Below are 17,118 nucleotides of genomic sequence, written 5' to 3'. Positions count from 1 at the left end.
GCTGCTTGGGATTTCATTATATTTGATCATCTGTTGTAATATCTTTAAGCACAAGGATTAAACGAAGAAATTATTATATGCCATTTATGCAAAATAATTCCAACTATGTTGGTGACTTTCAACAATGATACTTAGTTCATATTAGTAGTATTTGTCAACTCTGCATTTCTAACCCCATTTTTTTCTCACAAGCATTACATCGAACATCTATGCTTCACCTGAGATGAGCTGTATCTAACATTACACCTTGAATCATTGATGGTCCCGATAGTCCCTTGGTCGGGTCTTCTCTCAATATACCCTTATTCAAGTCAACACCTCCACATAATTCATAGATTAGAATTTCCCATGCATCCTTCGACTGAAAAGTTATGCTGGAAATGAAAAGAGAGAAGCAAAAAAAGGAAATTCGAGATCGAAAAGAAATTTGGAGTTTATAATGAAATTTAGGATTGTGTTGTAAGTTTTAAAAGTTGGGGGACCTAAATACAAGCGCCTGAAAAGTTCAGTGATCATATTGCAAACGTACTAACAGAAGTGTTACGGCGTCAAACGGTCGGGGACCATATTGCAAACAGACTAAATGTTGGGGACATATTGCAAATGGACCAAATGTTGGGGACTGTATTGCAAGTTTTAAAATTGAGGACCTAAATGAAAGCTTTAGAAAAATTCAATGACCATTACTATACTTTACCCTAAAAAGAATTAACCATCAATAACCGATAATCAAATTTGCTCCGATCAATAATTATCAATAAAATAGACTGAAGAAAGTAACCAAGTGTTGAATATTTAAGCATTATCTTTCATCATGTGGTTAAGGATATCTCCTTGAAGTTCCCATTTCCTCTTAAGCAATTTCTTTTTTTTCCCAGTTGTATTCTCAAGAGTATTTTTTATTATTATTATCAAAAGTGGTGCGATAAAATGTAACACCTAAACTAAACATGGATTTAACGATATTTTTAAAAACTAATTTTCTCATTGGCTTAGCTCTCTGCTAAACTGATTAAAGAGATCTATATATCTTCAAAGCTTATATTATAAACTCAATAATACAAGGTTTCTGTTTAATTGATTAAAGTATGAGATCTTGGTCACTACCTAAGGCTATTTATATAAGAATTTAAATCTTTAAAATGATCGAATAAAGGCTTAACATTTTGAATTTATTAAAAAAGACTTAATCTTTTGGTCTTTTTAACAAAGACCAACATATTAGAAAACGTTAAATTCTCATTTGAACATACTTAAAAATATTATACTTTTCTTTTATTTTCCTAAAAAACAACATCCTTATTTAAATAATTCGAAAAATTATACCCTTATATAACCTTCTTTTAAAAGTAATCTTGTATTTAAACTTTTTTTCGATAAATATAGGGTGAATATTAAATTATATTTGTCAAAAACTCTCAACTATTTCACAATGAACACTTATATCTTTACATATGCAATACTTAAATATGATATCTCAAAAGATAATAACAAATCTCTTAATTACTAAAGTCTCTTGATTCATGCCATCCATATTTGAATATTTAAACTAACATTAAAGACATTCTTTTATAAAGAGAATTGAGCTAGGTTGTAAATCAATGCTAAGAAATGTCACGGTCTAAAGAAATTTCAAATTATATTACAAAATCTAAGAGTTCTTAATTATAAAATTTTAAGAATATAAAGTTAAATCATTAATAAAAAAATTTAAAAATATATTTAAATTATATAAAAATTTAAAATTTTCAAAATATTCTAAAATACTCTAATACCCTTCAAACCATGTCACTATAATTTTATAATTTTTATTGATCTTAATTTTTTGAATGATGTAAACGTAAGCTTATTTATTATTTTACGTTATATGTATATGTGTTTGCAAATCGTGTGAAGTAATTGCAACGTGTAAGGCTTTTGCATGTGCTTCAAATCTATTATAGATATCTTCTCTACACATCTCCCCACTACACTTTGTCTTTTTTTTTATTTATTCATTTTTACTATAATAATAATTATTCATAACTCATCATTTCACACCAAATCGACAAACATCTTTAAGATGATAATAATTACGATCAAATCGAGTTTTTTTTTATCGATTCAAGGATTATAAGTTTTATCGGATAATCTAAATTTTAAATTTTAATTTTACAAATATAACAAATATATTGAGATAAAATCAGCTTGAGCTTTTTTTTTATTATAAGACGATTAACATTTGAACATTTCGATATTATGTCATCAAACTATAACTCTTGTTCTAAATTAATCTTAAACTTTTGAACATTCAAAATTCATTATTAAACTATCAATATATGGTATTCGTGTAGCTTGTTAATGCAAGCGTTATTAAAATATTACAATAATATGATGTGACATAAATAAAATTTAGTATTAAATTAAAAAAAATAATGTTTTTACTTTGAACCATAAAAAGAATCACTAAAAAATCGAGAGAACAAAAATAAAAATCAAAGGACCTTTCATTTTTATTCTACATAATAATCTAAGAGACATAATACAACATTAATTATCATTTATGTCATATCATATTATTATATAATATACATCAATGGTTACATGACAATTAGCATTTTTCATAGCAATTATATTAATAAGAGCCATGATTAGCATGAATTGATAATTTGAAGATGAAATCGAAACATTCAAAAGTCTACGAATAAATTAGAATGAGAGTTAATTTAAGTATAAATTAAAATGGTGAGAGTTTAATGACCAATTTAAAACAAGGGTAAGAGTTGGAGGAATATAGTAAAATTAACTCTAATTAAATATATAAAAATCTTAAAATGGCAAAACTGTGGGGGTGTCCTATAAGATCAAATAATAAATCGATACGTGGCTTAAAGAGGGAGCCAAAAGGTCTCGAAAGTTGTAATGAAGTGTAAAGTATTATTATAAAAACCCTATTTTCATAATGATTGGTGCTTAACTAAACTCATAATGTTATATTAAATAAAAGAAAGCTTTTGCCTGCAGCATGTACCTCGACAATGCAATGGTTTGGGGGTAAAATACAAAAAGTTCACATGTCCTCTGTAATAAGAAAACTAAAAATATGGCCCACAAATCATGCATTAAACAGTTCAAATTATATTTAGCATTAATTAATCAAATACCTTACTTGGACATGAAAATTCTATCAAATTAAAGGGCAACCTTTCTCCTTCTTCTTAAAGAGCGTGACGTTCACTCTCACATCATATGACAATTGTATTGGTCTCTCTTTTTAACTACACAAATAACAAAGGTTTAATTGCGCCTCCGATGTCTAGTACTTTTATTTTCAATAATTTAATTTAAAAATTAGAATTTAATCGATAATATTTTCATGTATTTTTTTTTAAATTTAAATATGTGACATTTTAACATTTTAAGGTCAAAGTCTGATTTATAATTTAACAGAAAGTCAATTAATAACATTAAAGATTATTTCAGAAAAGAAGCAATAAGAGATAAAATGTCAAAATATCAAAGAATGCAGGGACTGATTAAAGAATTACACCACAAAAAGGTAATATAATGATTCAAAGTGCATAAAATCTATGTGTATACATATATATAATCCCATCTCTGATAAATCTCTACAAAATCTGATCCAGCTATGCAATAATTACTTGGGTTGCAAACAGCTTGAAAGGGGGCTGCAGTGGATACACCCTTTGATTCCTCTCTCTCTTTGCCTGCAAAACACACCAAGCTTGGGATTTGCAAAGCTAAAAAAACTTCTGATCTCAACTAACTTGAATCTCTTCGTCGTCGCCGCCGTCTTCAAAGTGAAGAAATGGGTAGCAGTTTTTTCGGAGAACCAAACATGGAGAGGGGAGGTGGTTCGTCGTCTTCGAGGAAAGGCAAGAAGGACAAGCAGCCTAAGCAACCCCAGAGAGGGCTGGGTGTTGCTCAATTGGAGAAGATCAGATTACATGGACAAGTGGCTTCTTCTGCCTACCAGCAGCTCCCTCTTTACCCTGCAAATTTCAACCAGGTGATTAAATTCTTTTTCTTCTTTTTTTCAATGATCAAAATGATTGGGGTTTGATGAGAAATGTTTATCTTTTTCTTGGTGATACTGTACGTGCAGGAAGATAATATGAGAGTGCAAGCAAGCTATTCATCAATGGCATCATCGTCATCTTTTGCATATTCATCAACTTCCGCAGCAGCTTCTTATGGTTTCCAGTACGCAAACATGATGGTAAGTGATCAAATCCCCTTCTACTGATAGATCATTCACTATCAAAACCTTACTCCTTTCAACGGATCCTTTGGAGTTTGCTCATAGTTTTACCTCTACGTACTGCTAACCCTAGTTTACATTATGATCATTATCATACATGAATAAATTTGTTATATGGATCCTGGTACAAGCGTCAGATACAGATTTTATTAAATTTTTATGTATTTTACTTAAAAATGAAGATTATGAGTAATAATTATTGCAGCGAATTAAGTATCTGCCAAATTTACTTGAAATATTATTACAGATGGGACTTGGCGAGTATGATCAAAGAGCAAACTTCAGATATGGTGATTCCCAACCTAGTACTACAGCAAGGTGCATATATATATATATTTCACAGATCAAAGGCTTTGTTTCTTTGCTTATAATTTCTTAATTAATGTTTCAAATCAATTTCTGCAACAGTTGGAACTCCAGCAGTGGCATCCTGGAGAGCCAACATTTTGCACAACAAAACATGACCAGACAACTTTTAAACCCACATGCTGAGGTTTGTTATATATACACATGAAACATCCTAGTTGTATGGCATGTCAAGATTCTGCTTCTTTTCATTGATTTTTTGTCTGTTTTTTCTTATAAAAGGATTCATATTCGAGGAGCAAGTCATTGGGGAAGAGCAATAAAAATTCCGAATCAAGTGACACACAAGACCTGGATTTGGAGCTCAGACTGTCATTGTAATCAGTAATTTTCTTCTACCAACTTGATTGAAAAGTGTATGCTTGTCCTAGAAATTGTAAGTTCAAGCTAAGAGGCTTGAGTCTTGCAATTCAATATATATATATTACATACAAGTTGATCATGGAAGTTGTTCGAAATTTTAATTTGAAAGGAAGTTTATGTAATGAAAAAGGTCAATTTTAGTATTGGTCAATGGAAACTTCTGTCGTTTACACCTCGATGGAGTTGAATGCATTATTAAATACTTATTTTACCAAATAATATAATAATCAATATATTCAGGAAGTATATGTCTTAATCTCGTTATTTTGTGCTTTCGAGGAATATTTTGGGATTTTTATAACCAACATAATTTCATTGAAAGAAGGAATTAGGGTTCACTGCGTGATATTCTTAATCTATTTCTTAAACTTGGGGCTTATAAAAATAGTATTATACATACCGACTTGTGAAAACAGTATTGAATCTACTACAATTATTACATTAAATTGACTGGCTCCAATCTTAATTAATAATCAATTTGTACTAATTATTTATTTGTCCGTCCATTGCAAGTGAGCCTGGCATGTTTTGTCTGCTTTTTTCACTATACATAAAGTGTCCAACTTTTTATGTTAAATATGTTAATCAAAAGAATGTATAATCAGTCATCAATATGACCAAGATGTTTAAAATATTACCCCCGTGTAATATAAAAACAATGATTTCAAAAAAAAATCACTCTCCCAATAGGATTTTTAATAATTTACTATTATATTTATAAAGAAAAACTATTCCATGAATTGATGATAGAAAAATATTATAATCTTGTTATATGTTTTATTTAGAATTTAAGGTTTATAGTTATAAATTAATTAGAATACGTCAAATAGCATGAAAATAGACATATTCATAGGGGGGAAAATCCACTACCATTACATGAATATTAACTTATTTATAAACTACAGTCTTCTGAATATATACTAATGTTTTCACATTCACGTTGTGAGTTCAAGATAATATTTTACATAAGAATATATTTATTAAAATTTAAATCTTTCTCTAACTAGCTTGACAGAAAGAGTGGTTACTTGGAATCACTACGCAAAATAGCCATTGATTTAACGAATTACAAGGATTAATTTAGAGAGTAAACTCAAGGCCATTTAATCAATGAGAATGGCAAACAAGACACTCACCTTGTTGTCTAATAGCAGTTTGTTTGTTCTTAAACTACGCATATTTTTTCTCCAGTTTTCCTCCAAATCAGGAGTTAAAACACATGTTGGGAATCGATAGCCAATATATATAAAAAAAAGTGAAAGAAGACTATAGCCATCACAAAGCCACCCGCAGGTGATTCCAAATAAAAGAAATACAATAAATAAAACATGGCGACGGCGACAGCGTCGAGGATGTTCTGGAGAGGCCTGTGTATTGTCGTCCCCCTCCTTTTGGTTTCCGTTAACTGTCTTCCCCCAGACAAACCACCGAACATATTGATTAAAGGCATTGCTGAAAATATTGTTAGTGCTGAGACTACTTTCAAGGGAAACCGGGAGCTGTTTTCTCCGAATTCCGGTGTGTCGGCCATGCACCTGATCTTGCTCCCCACGACCAACAACTCGTTGATGTTCGATTCCACCATCTTTAAGACATCGAGATTGAAGTTCCAGGACCCGCATTGCCAAAATGTAATTGTACCCAATGATCCCATTGAGGAACATTGCTTTGCGCATTCGGTTCTCATGGATTTGAAACAGCAAAGGTTAAGCCACTCAATGTACATTTTTTAGCTCTCCCCATGCATTCTTTTTTTTTAAATTGCGAATTTTAGAGATTTAATCTTTATAATTAACAGATTTTCTTAATTATCAGTTGAAGTATGATACTTGGTGTTAATCTGGTGCCCTTGACGTGAAGGGACGGTTGGTAAGCCCTAGTGGGTATAATAACGGCTCCGACACTGTCAGAATTCTCGGTAAATGTGATGAATGCAAATGGAAAGAATACCCCGGCACACTGGAAATGGAAGATGGTACTCAACTACTCATTATTAATAAAAGGGTAAAGTACATAAATAACCCCTTGACTATAAGACATTTTTTTTATTAAATCTTTTAACTATTAAAAGTTATAAAATAGTCCCTTAACTATAAAATGTTGCTTTGTTAATTCCATCGACTATTAAAGTTATAAAATGGTCATTTGAGTATTCATATTGTTTCAAACTCATCCATTTTTATTAAAAGTTGATGGTAGTTTAAGGTAGACGTTAACCTACTGACGGGATATGATCGTCGTTTAAGATTATTAAATTATATTATGTCATATCCTGGTCAGTAGGTTAACATCCAGTTCAAACCGTATTAATTTTTAACGGAAAAAGATGAATTTGGAACACAATAAATAGTCGATAATCATTTGTAACTTTTAATAGTTCGAAACTCAAAAAAAATTTTATAGTCGATGGATTATTTTTTATAATTTTTAATAGCTGAGAGACTCAATAAAGTAATGTCCTATAGTTAGGGACCATTTGTGTACTTTACCATTAATAAAAATACTCGAATAATTAAAGTTGATGGCTTTTTAAAAGACTTAAATCTATTGTTTTTTTGTTTTTGTCACTTTTGATTGAAGGTATGCAACACAAGTACGGTTAGCCGACGGTAGATTCATGGTGTTCAGCGGCCGTGATTTCCCGACATACGAATTCGTTCCACCAGATGGCAAACGCAACGCCAAAAACCAAGTCATCGATTTCAAGTTCCTTCGAGAAACCCACGATCCTATCGAGAACAATTTGTACCCTTTTGTTTTTCTCCATACAGACGGAAACCTATTTTTTTCGCAAACAACCCTTCGGTCCTCCTCGATCCGAAGAATAACTTGATCGTCTACGAGTTCCCAGTCCTCCCCAACGGTGCTCGAAGCTATCCCGTATCGGGAAGTTCTTGTAAGCTTCCGATCACACTTCAACCCGATGAGAAACGTGCCGTCATCCCGATCGAAGTCTTGGTATACGACGGCACGGCGCATGACGCTTTTTGGTTGATGACCCAAAGTGTTTCCCCGATGACCAAGGACTGTGGTCTCATAGATATCAGCCAAATGTAGAAAGCTAACTGGAAAATCATGCAAATGTCGTCGCCTCGTATTTTGGGTGACGCCTTGGATCTTCCGACGGGAGATGTGCTTCTCGTTGACGGCACCGAGAGTGGCTCACTGGGTGGGATGATGCCAGGGACCTGAATATGATCCCCGTTTTGTATAGTGTTTCCAGGTCCGAGTTTAAAGAGCTTAATCCTTCGACTATTCTACGTATGTACCATTTAACGTCGACAGTTCTCCCCGAAGGGAAAATTCTCATCGTCGGAAGCAACACGAACGATGATACTTAGATGTCGCCCTCTTCCCCACCGAAACCCGCGTAGAGAAATTCCTGCCACATTACTTCGATCCAGGGTTGGACCATTTTCGAACCGAGATTTTATTCGACAAGTCGGCTACAAAGCTCACTTATGGAAAGAAATTCTAGGTGCGAGTCCTTGGTGTCGAACAGAACCTTGATATGAAGAAGCTTCAAGTGAATATTTATTTCCGCCATTTACGACACAAGGTATCTCTATGGATCAAAGGATGACTAGACAGGGAATATACGGAGTGAAAAAAGACATATCGCCGCAAAGGACGCCTCCGTAATCTCTCTTCAAGCAATCTCCCAACGGCAACATCGCTCTGCCCCGTTATTACATTCTCTTCGTGGTTTATAATGGGTTGCCTTGCGGCCGTGCCATGTGGGTTCAAGTGAAAAAGGGAGCTCCGCTCAGCAAAGACTTGTAAATTCATTGTCTCAACACTCATATGCAAGTTTGCCTGTAATTCCTTTTTATTCTTTCCTTCTTCTGCACATTCTTTTTTGCTTCTATTGGCAGCATAACTTTGTCTTTCTTTATTCTTTTGAAATTAAAGCTTTTTTTATATAAATAGAGAGCTAATTTTATTAAAAATATTTAAATTAATAAAATTTATAAACTAAATACATTATTAGAATTTTTTAAATAACCAATGACAAAAAATTAACCACTCGGGATCTTACAATGATCATATAATGAAAAGATTAAAACTCATCAAAAAAAAAAGTGTCGCGGCCGTCTTTCGAGTGAGCCCGGAATTGGGCTTCGACTTAAATAAAACACGTTAGAGTCGCCACCGATCATTTAAAAATATTTAGCTTGATCGAACACCATCTTACCTGATCTGCATTTTACCATAAATATGTCGGATTCGGGAGTCGGTTACAGTCAAGGAAGGATTAGCACCCTTGAAGTGCCCTTTCGGTACCATTTTAATTTTCGGTTGTCTTAATTGCAAAAATTAAAATTTAAATTAAAATTTAAAGACCTGATTCGAATTACTTACCTTTGATCGATTGGAATTACCTCTAAAAAGTTAAAAATGTTAGATTATAAAATAAAAGAAATATCAAATAAAAATTAAATTAAATTAAAAAAGAAAAAAATAAATCAAAGAAGAAATATTAAATTAAAAAAATTATTATATAAAAATGTTAAAAGAAAAAATAAGATCAATGAATAAAATATTAAATTTCAGAAAAGAAAAATAATAAAATATAAAAAATGTTAAAAGAGAAAATAAAAATAAAATAATAATAATAATAATAAATAAAAGATAAATATAATAAAATAATAAATAGTAGTAGTAAAGATAAAAAACGTTTTTAAAAGTTGTTTTTAAAATAAAAGATAAGACTTAAATAAAAATAATAATTAAATAAATAATCTAAAGAGATTGAGATAAAGATAAACTTATAGTAAAAACAACCTCAGACTTCAGCTTTGCCTCAAATTCCTCGGGTCATCGAAACAGATATTTTCTTCAAAATTAACGTCGGCTCACAAGGATAATTCTTCGCTGTCGACTCGGGCTATGTTGTTTCATCAATAACTGATTTCGATCTCAGTTTTCCTCTTAGCAAACAATTTTGCTAAGTGTGTTCTTAGGAAGTCGAATGCGCTTCAATAAGCCAATCCTTCTTACAATTTTAACGTTTGGAATTGAGCCTTCTCTTTAGCCCTCGGCTTAAAAGAAAATTAGCTAAGCATGACAAATGTTATGCTTAGCATATTTGAAAACGAAATTTAAAGGAAAATAAAGGACTATGCGAAAATAGAGAGAAAGCTAGAAAGAAAAAAAAGGTTTTATTCTCCAATATGTGTCTGTGTGTCTAGGCTTACACTGAGAGTGTATTTATAGCCTTAAAATTCCTAAAAACAAGCTAAAGATAATTCCTAAAATAATATATTTTATCCTAATTAAAACACTTAAAACTATTTAAACTAAAATACCTAAAACAAAGATAAAATAAAATAATATTTAAAATAATATCCTAAATCCTAATTAAAATACTAACATCTATTTAAACTAAAATACAAAGATAAAATATAATATTAATATATTTACTAAATAAGCCCCAGACAAAAATGGGTGTCTACAGCTGCTCTCTTTGTCCTTTTTCGTGTAACGAAAAATATGACAAAGATAAAAGGACACAAATTTTCGTTCGATAGTTGCGGATGACTTCTCCGTCGCGAAGCTGGGTCAGTTTTGAAATGATATCCTTCTTCATGAAATCGAAATTTGAATCAGAAGATGGTTCTTGTTTCCAAATCGTAGTCAACCTTGGTCTTCTTCTCGACTTAAAGACCTCATTTTAAACTTCAACAAGAAAATAGTTCCTCGTTGCTACAATGCGTTTAATATGCCTTCGACCTGAATGGAATCGAACTCAAAAGTTTGGTTGACAGATAGCCCTTCTCGCCTTGAGCTATGTTATAAATTCGGTTAGGAGATAGTTCATTGTTGCTAAATCGCAGCCAACCTAGGTCTTCTTATTGACTTAAAGACCTCAGTTTAAACTTCAACCAGAAAGTAGTTCCCCGTTGTTACCATGCGGTTGAAATGCCTTCGAGCAGAATGAAATCGAACTCGAAAGTTTTGTTGACAGATAGCCCTTCTCGCCTTGAGCTATATTGTAAATTCGACTGGGAGATAGTTCCTTATTGCTAAATCGCACCCAACCTAGGTCTTCTTCTTGACTTAAAGACCTTGATTTAAACTTCAACTGGAAAGTAGTTCCTCCTTACTACCATGCGGTTGATATGCCTTCGAGCTGAATGGAATCGAACTCAAAAGTTTTGTTGATAGATAACCCTTCTCACCTTGAGCTATGCTATAAACGGTTTCTCTAAGTGAAGGATAGCTCCCCTTTGCGGATCTAAGCCGGTCATAATTCTTTAGTTAACTCCCCTTCATGGGAAAGCCAAGTGGTATATTCTTCAGGTTGTTCCCCTTCGCGGGTTTGAACAAAGAGAGATGATCTTTGGATGACTCCCCTTCACGGGAAATCATGTGGTATATTCTTCAGGTGGTTCCCTTTTGCGGGTCTGAACCAGGTGAGATGATATTTGGATGACTCCCCTTCACGGGAAAGTCATGTGGTATATTCTTCAGGTGGTTCCCCTTTGCGGGTTTGAACCAGGTGAGATTATCTTTGGAGGACTCCCCTTCACGGGAAAGTTATGTGAGATATTCTTCGAGTGACTCTTCTTTGTGAGAAATCCAAGTGAGGTAGTCTTTCAGCCGTGACCAAATAAAAAAAATTGCAGAATGCCTTCCTTTTAATGCAATTTCCAGAATCTGACGTCCTGCACAAAAATGAACAAATAATCCACAAAAAATCAATGATTAAGGAGTAATTTAAAAGCAAAATATTAACTAAATTAAGCATTTATCAAATTCCCCCTCACTTATTCAATGCTTGTCCTCAAGCATTCCTCAATTAACATATCAGAATCATAAGTTGTCATCTTCAATTTCAATTTATTCCTCAAACTTCCAATCGAACTAAGTCCATGAAATTTGCCGAATTCAAGTTTCAATCAAGAAAAGACACAACTAAGAAAATTTAAAGTAAGCAAGACATCCCAATTAATTGCCAATTTCAATGAAACATGACTCAATACCTCACAAAGATTCACACATATCCACTCAGGGTGAATGAAATCGCTCAAATCGAAACTAACCAAAACATTACCATAGGCTTGGAATCCAATCAAGTATCCACTACGAAAATGAACATAATGCAATAATCAATGGGTCTTTAAACAAGGTGTAACAGGCTTAGGTTAAGGTAGGGAAAATGTAAAAAAGAAAGGTTTAAAATACCGAAACAAGAGATCGAAATAATTAAGAACAATCCACGAATTAACATGAAGCGCAATGAAACAAGGAAAAAGAATAGATGAAAGATAATTAAAACGATCAATTTTTTCTTCCCTTTTTTTGTTGTTCGAAATAGTGAACAATTTGTTCCTTTTTTCGATTTTTTTGCTATTCGAAACAGTGAACAATTGTTCCTTTTTTTATTTCTTTAAATAGTGGTTTTCTTCGTGGAACAAGATCTCAAGTCTCGGTAAGGGTGTGAAAAGAAAGGAAAATAAAAAAGGCTTCGGGTTTAATTATGAGGTATAAAACAAAGAAAGGGAAATAGACTCAAATGTAGCTCACTAATGGGTATGTAAACGGGTAGGCTTTTTGGGGAAAGTGGGTTTATCCTAGGTTCCCTATCACATTAAAACATTACGTTCAACAAGTTGTCTCGATATTCATTGTGATTACAAGTTCTAGAATATCCTAATTAGTCCGGCACACCCAATTCAAACAATGAGAAAGAAAGAAAATGTATGCTCGTCAGGCTCAAATCTCACAAGAAAGTTTATATGCACTGAGTCAATTTCATCTCTATCGACAAAAGAATGAAATATCAATACTCAACAAAAATTCACCAGCTATACCAATTACCAATCATGCAAATTAAATTCGATCAAAACATGATCACAATAAAAAGAAGCAAGAGTATAAAGTGAAGTTCAAGACTGGCAACCAACGATCCCAACACATCACTATTAGAATAACTCAATTTCAAACAATCAAACAAGTCAAAGAAAATTTGATGACATGCTTATCTTCCCCCCCCCTCACTTAATCTGTTTTGTCCCAAAACGTATGTCAAATTTAAAAACAAAGATAGGGAAAAGAAATACTCCCCAATCTAGTGGCAAAATAATTTGGACCATTTCTCAATTATTTCACTTACCATGGCTCCTTTTAATGTACCCTCATACGCACAAATTTATGTTTCCTCCTAAGCAACTTATTGGTAAAATCCCAAATCCCACTTCCTTGTTATTCATCATCTTTTCCTTCCCTAGTTGGAAATTGGGCCCAAATTTAGATCCAAAACGATTTTCCTTGGGATGATATTTTTGGCCGGATTCTGAACGCATATTGCAGCTGTGATTGGTTTAATATTCGTTAGGCTCTCTAAATTGCCCAAAGCCCCACTTGCCCTCAGAAAATCTGATATAGGTGTTTGAGGTGTCTTTAAGGTCGCATCTGCCCCATTCATTATTAAACCAACGTGCCAGTCTCGAATTACATCCATTGAAGCCCTTTTGCTTGGTTTTCTTTTCCCCTCTTCTTGCGCCCTGTGTTCTTCACAGGAATTGATTGTATTAATCTCTGTTGAAGGAATGACTTCTGAGTATTGGAACTTAACCCCTTTCTCTTCTACTCTGCACCTTTGAGTTGCTTGCTCTAAAGGATCCTGAAATTTTCCCTCAAGGTTGCTAGAAACCTTAACTGAACAATTTACGGTTCCATTCTGATTTATCCAAGGAATCTCATTATAGGTCCACTTCTCATTCGAGGGCCACTGTGGCTAGACATATCCCGTGTAACCAATCCGGCTGCGAGCATTTGTTTAATGTAATTTTTCAAGCGAAAAGTGGAAGGGAGGGTACTTAGTGATGACTTTATAGATAGAACTTGATTGTCTTAACTGGATGATTGTAAAGGGTTAGAACCTCTAATCATGAGAGATTGATCCTTCTTAGCATTCTTGATCAACATTTGGTCCTCTTCTGTGCCCCTCCTCTTTAAGTAAAGCTTATCCCTCACAAGGGAAAATTTATCCCTTATTAGCTCTTCATTCATTATTGGTCCAGTGAAATCCTCTACAACCACATTTGATTTTTGGAGCTGTCCTGAAATATTCGGTTCCTTAATAGGTCCTCGATCACTTACCACTGTCATTTCAGTTTCAACACTAGCATTCATAATTCCATCCAAAACAAGATCCTCTAGTGGCTTTTCTCCATGGATCACAACATTCACCATGTTCATTAATTTGGTCATTTGTTCTCTTGATTCATTCTGAAACTTTTTTCCTTGATCGATCATCTCCTGTTGGGACTTTACAAGTTGCTTTTGAATTTTCTCAATCCTACCAACACGCTCTAATATCTCATTCATCATTTTTGATATTTTTATAGACATGCTCCAGGTAACTTCAATTTGCTTTTAAAGCTTCTCTTTTATTTGCCTTTTCTTTTTGATAGTTACAAATGTTCTTTGCTTTGATCTCCTTCTTCTTTGAATGAGTGTTATAAGGATGTGTCCAATGCTTGAGGTGGAATGTCCAGTGTTTGTTCCTTCTTCTCATGAGACATTTTCTGTTAGTTAATGTGAATGTAAAGAACAAATATGTATAAATGCATGATGCATGAAATGTTCGAGGCATTGATCCAAAAACATCTCTAGCTTTCACTCTCCGCTATGTCTGCTCCCTAACAGAAACGCCATTGGAGCCCTCCATCGATAGGAACTGTCTGAATTTCATTTGTTTGTTTCTTGAATGCGTCAACAACGGCCTCCAATTTCAGCTATCGTTTTTCCCTCTTGTTCTTTTTGTCTTTGAAGGGACTCTCCAGGTCAGTAACCTTTTCTCATCTACTCCTGCAACCTTTGCCAACCCATTTTTGAAAAGTTGACTTTTGATGTGGTTGGTGTAAATCCCGGTCCATTCTGAGTCCTTCAGAATGCAGCAGAGTGGTATACTCTTCGATTGTGGGCACCACGTCTTCTTGATTGAATGTGACACATAGTTGCCTTGCAGATTGTCTCTTTTTTCCTACTGAGTCTTTTTCTGACCATAGTCGGACCTCTGTGTTTTTCATCTCTTGTATTACAACCCCTTTATTCATTAATGCAAATTATTTATGTTTAACGAACATGTTTTTATGGATCAACACCTCTTTTGAATGATGTAATAATAAAAAAAACAAAGTAAAAGAAAAGAAAAATAAAAGGAGAGAAAACAGTTAGTGAGATAAAGATAATAAACAAAATAATAATGAAAATAAAAGTCCTACCCCACATGCTTATTATTCCTACCCGAACATGATCTTATCCCGCATGTTAATTTTAGACAAGTCCTAACCATATATCTTTCTAGTTCGCATGCTTTGAACAGAAAGTAAAACAGGAAATAATTCAAGATAGCCTAGGTTTTGAAATAGGGTTTTGGGGTGGGCTCTAATTCCCTGTAGTCTCCCGGTTTAAGTTCTAAATAAGGGTACCCGAGTTCTCCTTGCTGGTGCCCCCTTGAGCTTGCCAGACCCTCAATCCTAAGCCCATTACAAGCTCATGTGGACCAAGTTAAACTCGAGAGGATACATTCCCTTATGTTCATACGGAGAATAAATTCACATGAAGACATAAGGTATATGAATCTCGAAGGTTACTTGATAGACCTATACGGAGAATAAATTCCTATGAAGGCGTCGCTTTCACCTCCACTTAAGAAGGATTTGGAGCTCCGGTATAGAGCCAGAGTTGAAAATTTTTAATAATCTGAAATCATTAAAAACCGTCAGTACAACTATTTATTTGAAAAATAATCAAAGATAAATAATTAGAATCAAATAAATAAATTAAAATTAAAATTTGTTATTTTCGCTTAAAAAGACAACTGAAAATTAATTCTGGCCTGACTCACTTACCTGTCCCCAACAGAGTCGCCAAGTTATCGCGGTCGTGTTTCGGGTGGGCTCGGAATTGGGCTTCAACTTAAATAAAACACGCTAGAGTTGCCACCGATCATTTAAAAAATATTTAGGTTGATCGGACAACATCTTACCTGATCTGCATTTTACCAGAAATATGTCGGATTCGGGAGTCGGTTGCAGTCAAGGAAGGATTAGCACCCTTGAACTGCCTTTTGGGTACCATTTTAATTTTTCAGTTGTCTTAATTGCGAAAATTAAAATTTAAAGACCCGATTTGAATTACTTACCTTTGATCGATTGAAATTACCCCTAAAAAGTTAAAAACATTATATTATAAAATAAAAGAAATATCAAATAAAAATTAAATTAAAAAGAAAAAATAAAATAAATGTAGAAAATAATAAATTTCATAAAATAAAAATAATAAAAATTTAAAAAAGAAAATAAAATTAAACAAAATAAAATAATAATAAATAAAAGGGACATATAATAAAATAATAAATAATAGTAGTAAAGATAAAAAGGAGTTTTTAAAAGTTGTTTTTAAATTAAAAGATAAGAATTAAATAAAAGAAAATAATTAAATAAGTAATCTAAAGATATTGATATAAAGAGAAACTTATAGTGAAAGTAACCTCAGACTTTAGCTTTGCCTCAAATTTCTCGGATCATCGAAACAGATATTTGCTTCAAAATTCACGTCGGCTTACAAGGACAATTCTTCATTGTCAACTCGGATTATGTTGTTTCAACTATAACTAATTCCGATCTCAGTTTCCTCTTAGCAAACAATTTTGCTAAGTTTGTTCTTAAGAAGTTGAATGTGCTTCAATAAGCCAATCCTTCTTACAATTCTCACGTTTGGAATTGATCCTCGCTTTAGCCTTCGGCTTAAAAGAAAATTAGCTAAGCATGACCAATGTCATACTTAACATATTTGAAAAAGAAATTTAAAGGAAAATATAAGAATATGCAGAAATAGAGAGAAAGTTAGAAAGAAAAAGAAGGTTTTATTCTCCGATATGTGTCTGTGTGTTTAGGCTTACCCTGAGAGGGTATTTATAGCTTTTAATTTCCTAAAAACAAGCTAAAGATAATTCCTAAAATAATATCTTTTATCCTAATTAAAACACTTAACACTATTTAAACTAAAATACCTAAAACGAAGATAAAATAAAATAATATTTAAAATAATATCCTAAATCCTAATTGAAATACTAACATATATTTAAACTAAAATACAAAGATAAAATTTAA

At 32.9% G+C, this 17,118-nt stretch overlaps 1 protein-coding gene and 1 pseudogene across 1 annotated transcript; both read left to right on the top strand.

Annotated features, from left to right (window-relative positions):
- The first annotated feature begins 3,808 nt into the window (after positions 1 to 3,808).
- Positions 3,809 to 5,030, top strand: LOC120144556 (protein SPEAR3-like). Its single transcript, XM_039158600.1, has 5 exons — positions 3,809 to 4,009; positions 4,106 to 4,219; positions 4,509 to 4,579; positions 4,670 to 4,754; positions 4,850 to 5,030. Exons 1-5 carry the CDS (start codon positions 3,809 to 3,811, stop codon positions 4,946 to 4,948), a joined length of 570 nt encoding a protein of 189 aa, XP_039014531.1. The 3' UTR covers positions 4,949 to 5,030.
- A 1,288-nt stretch (positions 5,031 to 6,318) lies between these two features.
- Positions 6,319 to 8,773, top strand: LOC120144232 (annotated as a pseudogene).
- The last annotated feature ends 8,345 nt before the right edge of the window (positions 8,774 to 17,118 follow it).

Source organism: Hibiscus syriacus, unplaced genomic scaffold, assembly GCF_006381635.1.
Source record: "Hibiscus syriacus cultivar Baekdansim isolate YM2019G1 unplaced genomic scaffold, ASM638163v2 tig00002317_pilon, whole genome shotgun sequence".
Lineage (NCBI taxonomy): Eukaryota > Viridiplantae > Streptophyta > Magnoliopsida > Malvales > Malvaceae > Hibiscus > Hibiscus syriacus.
Note: the sequence above shows the minus strand (reverse complement) of the source record. Positions and strands in the feature narration are given on the sequence as shown.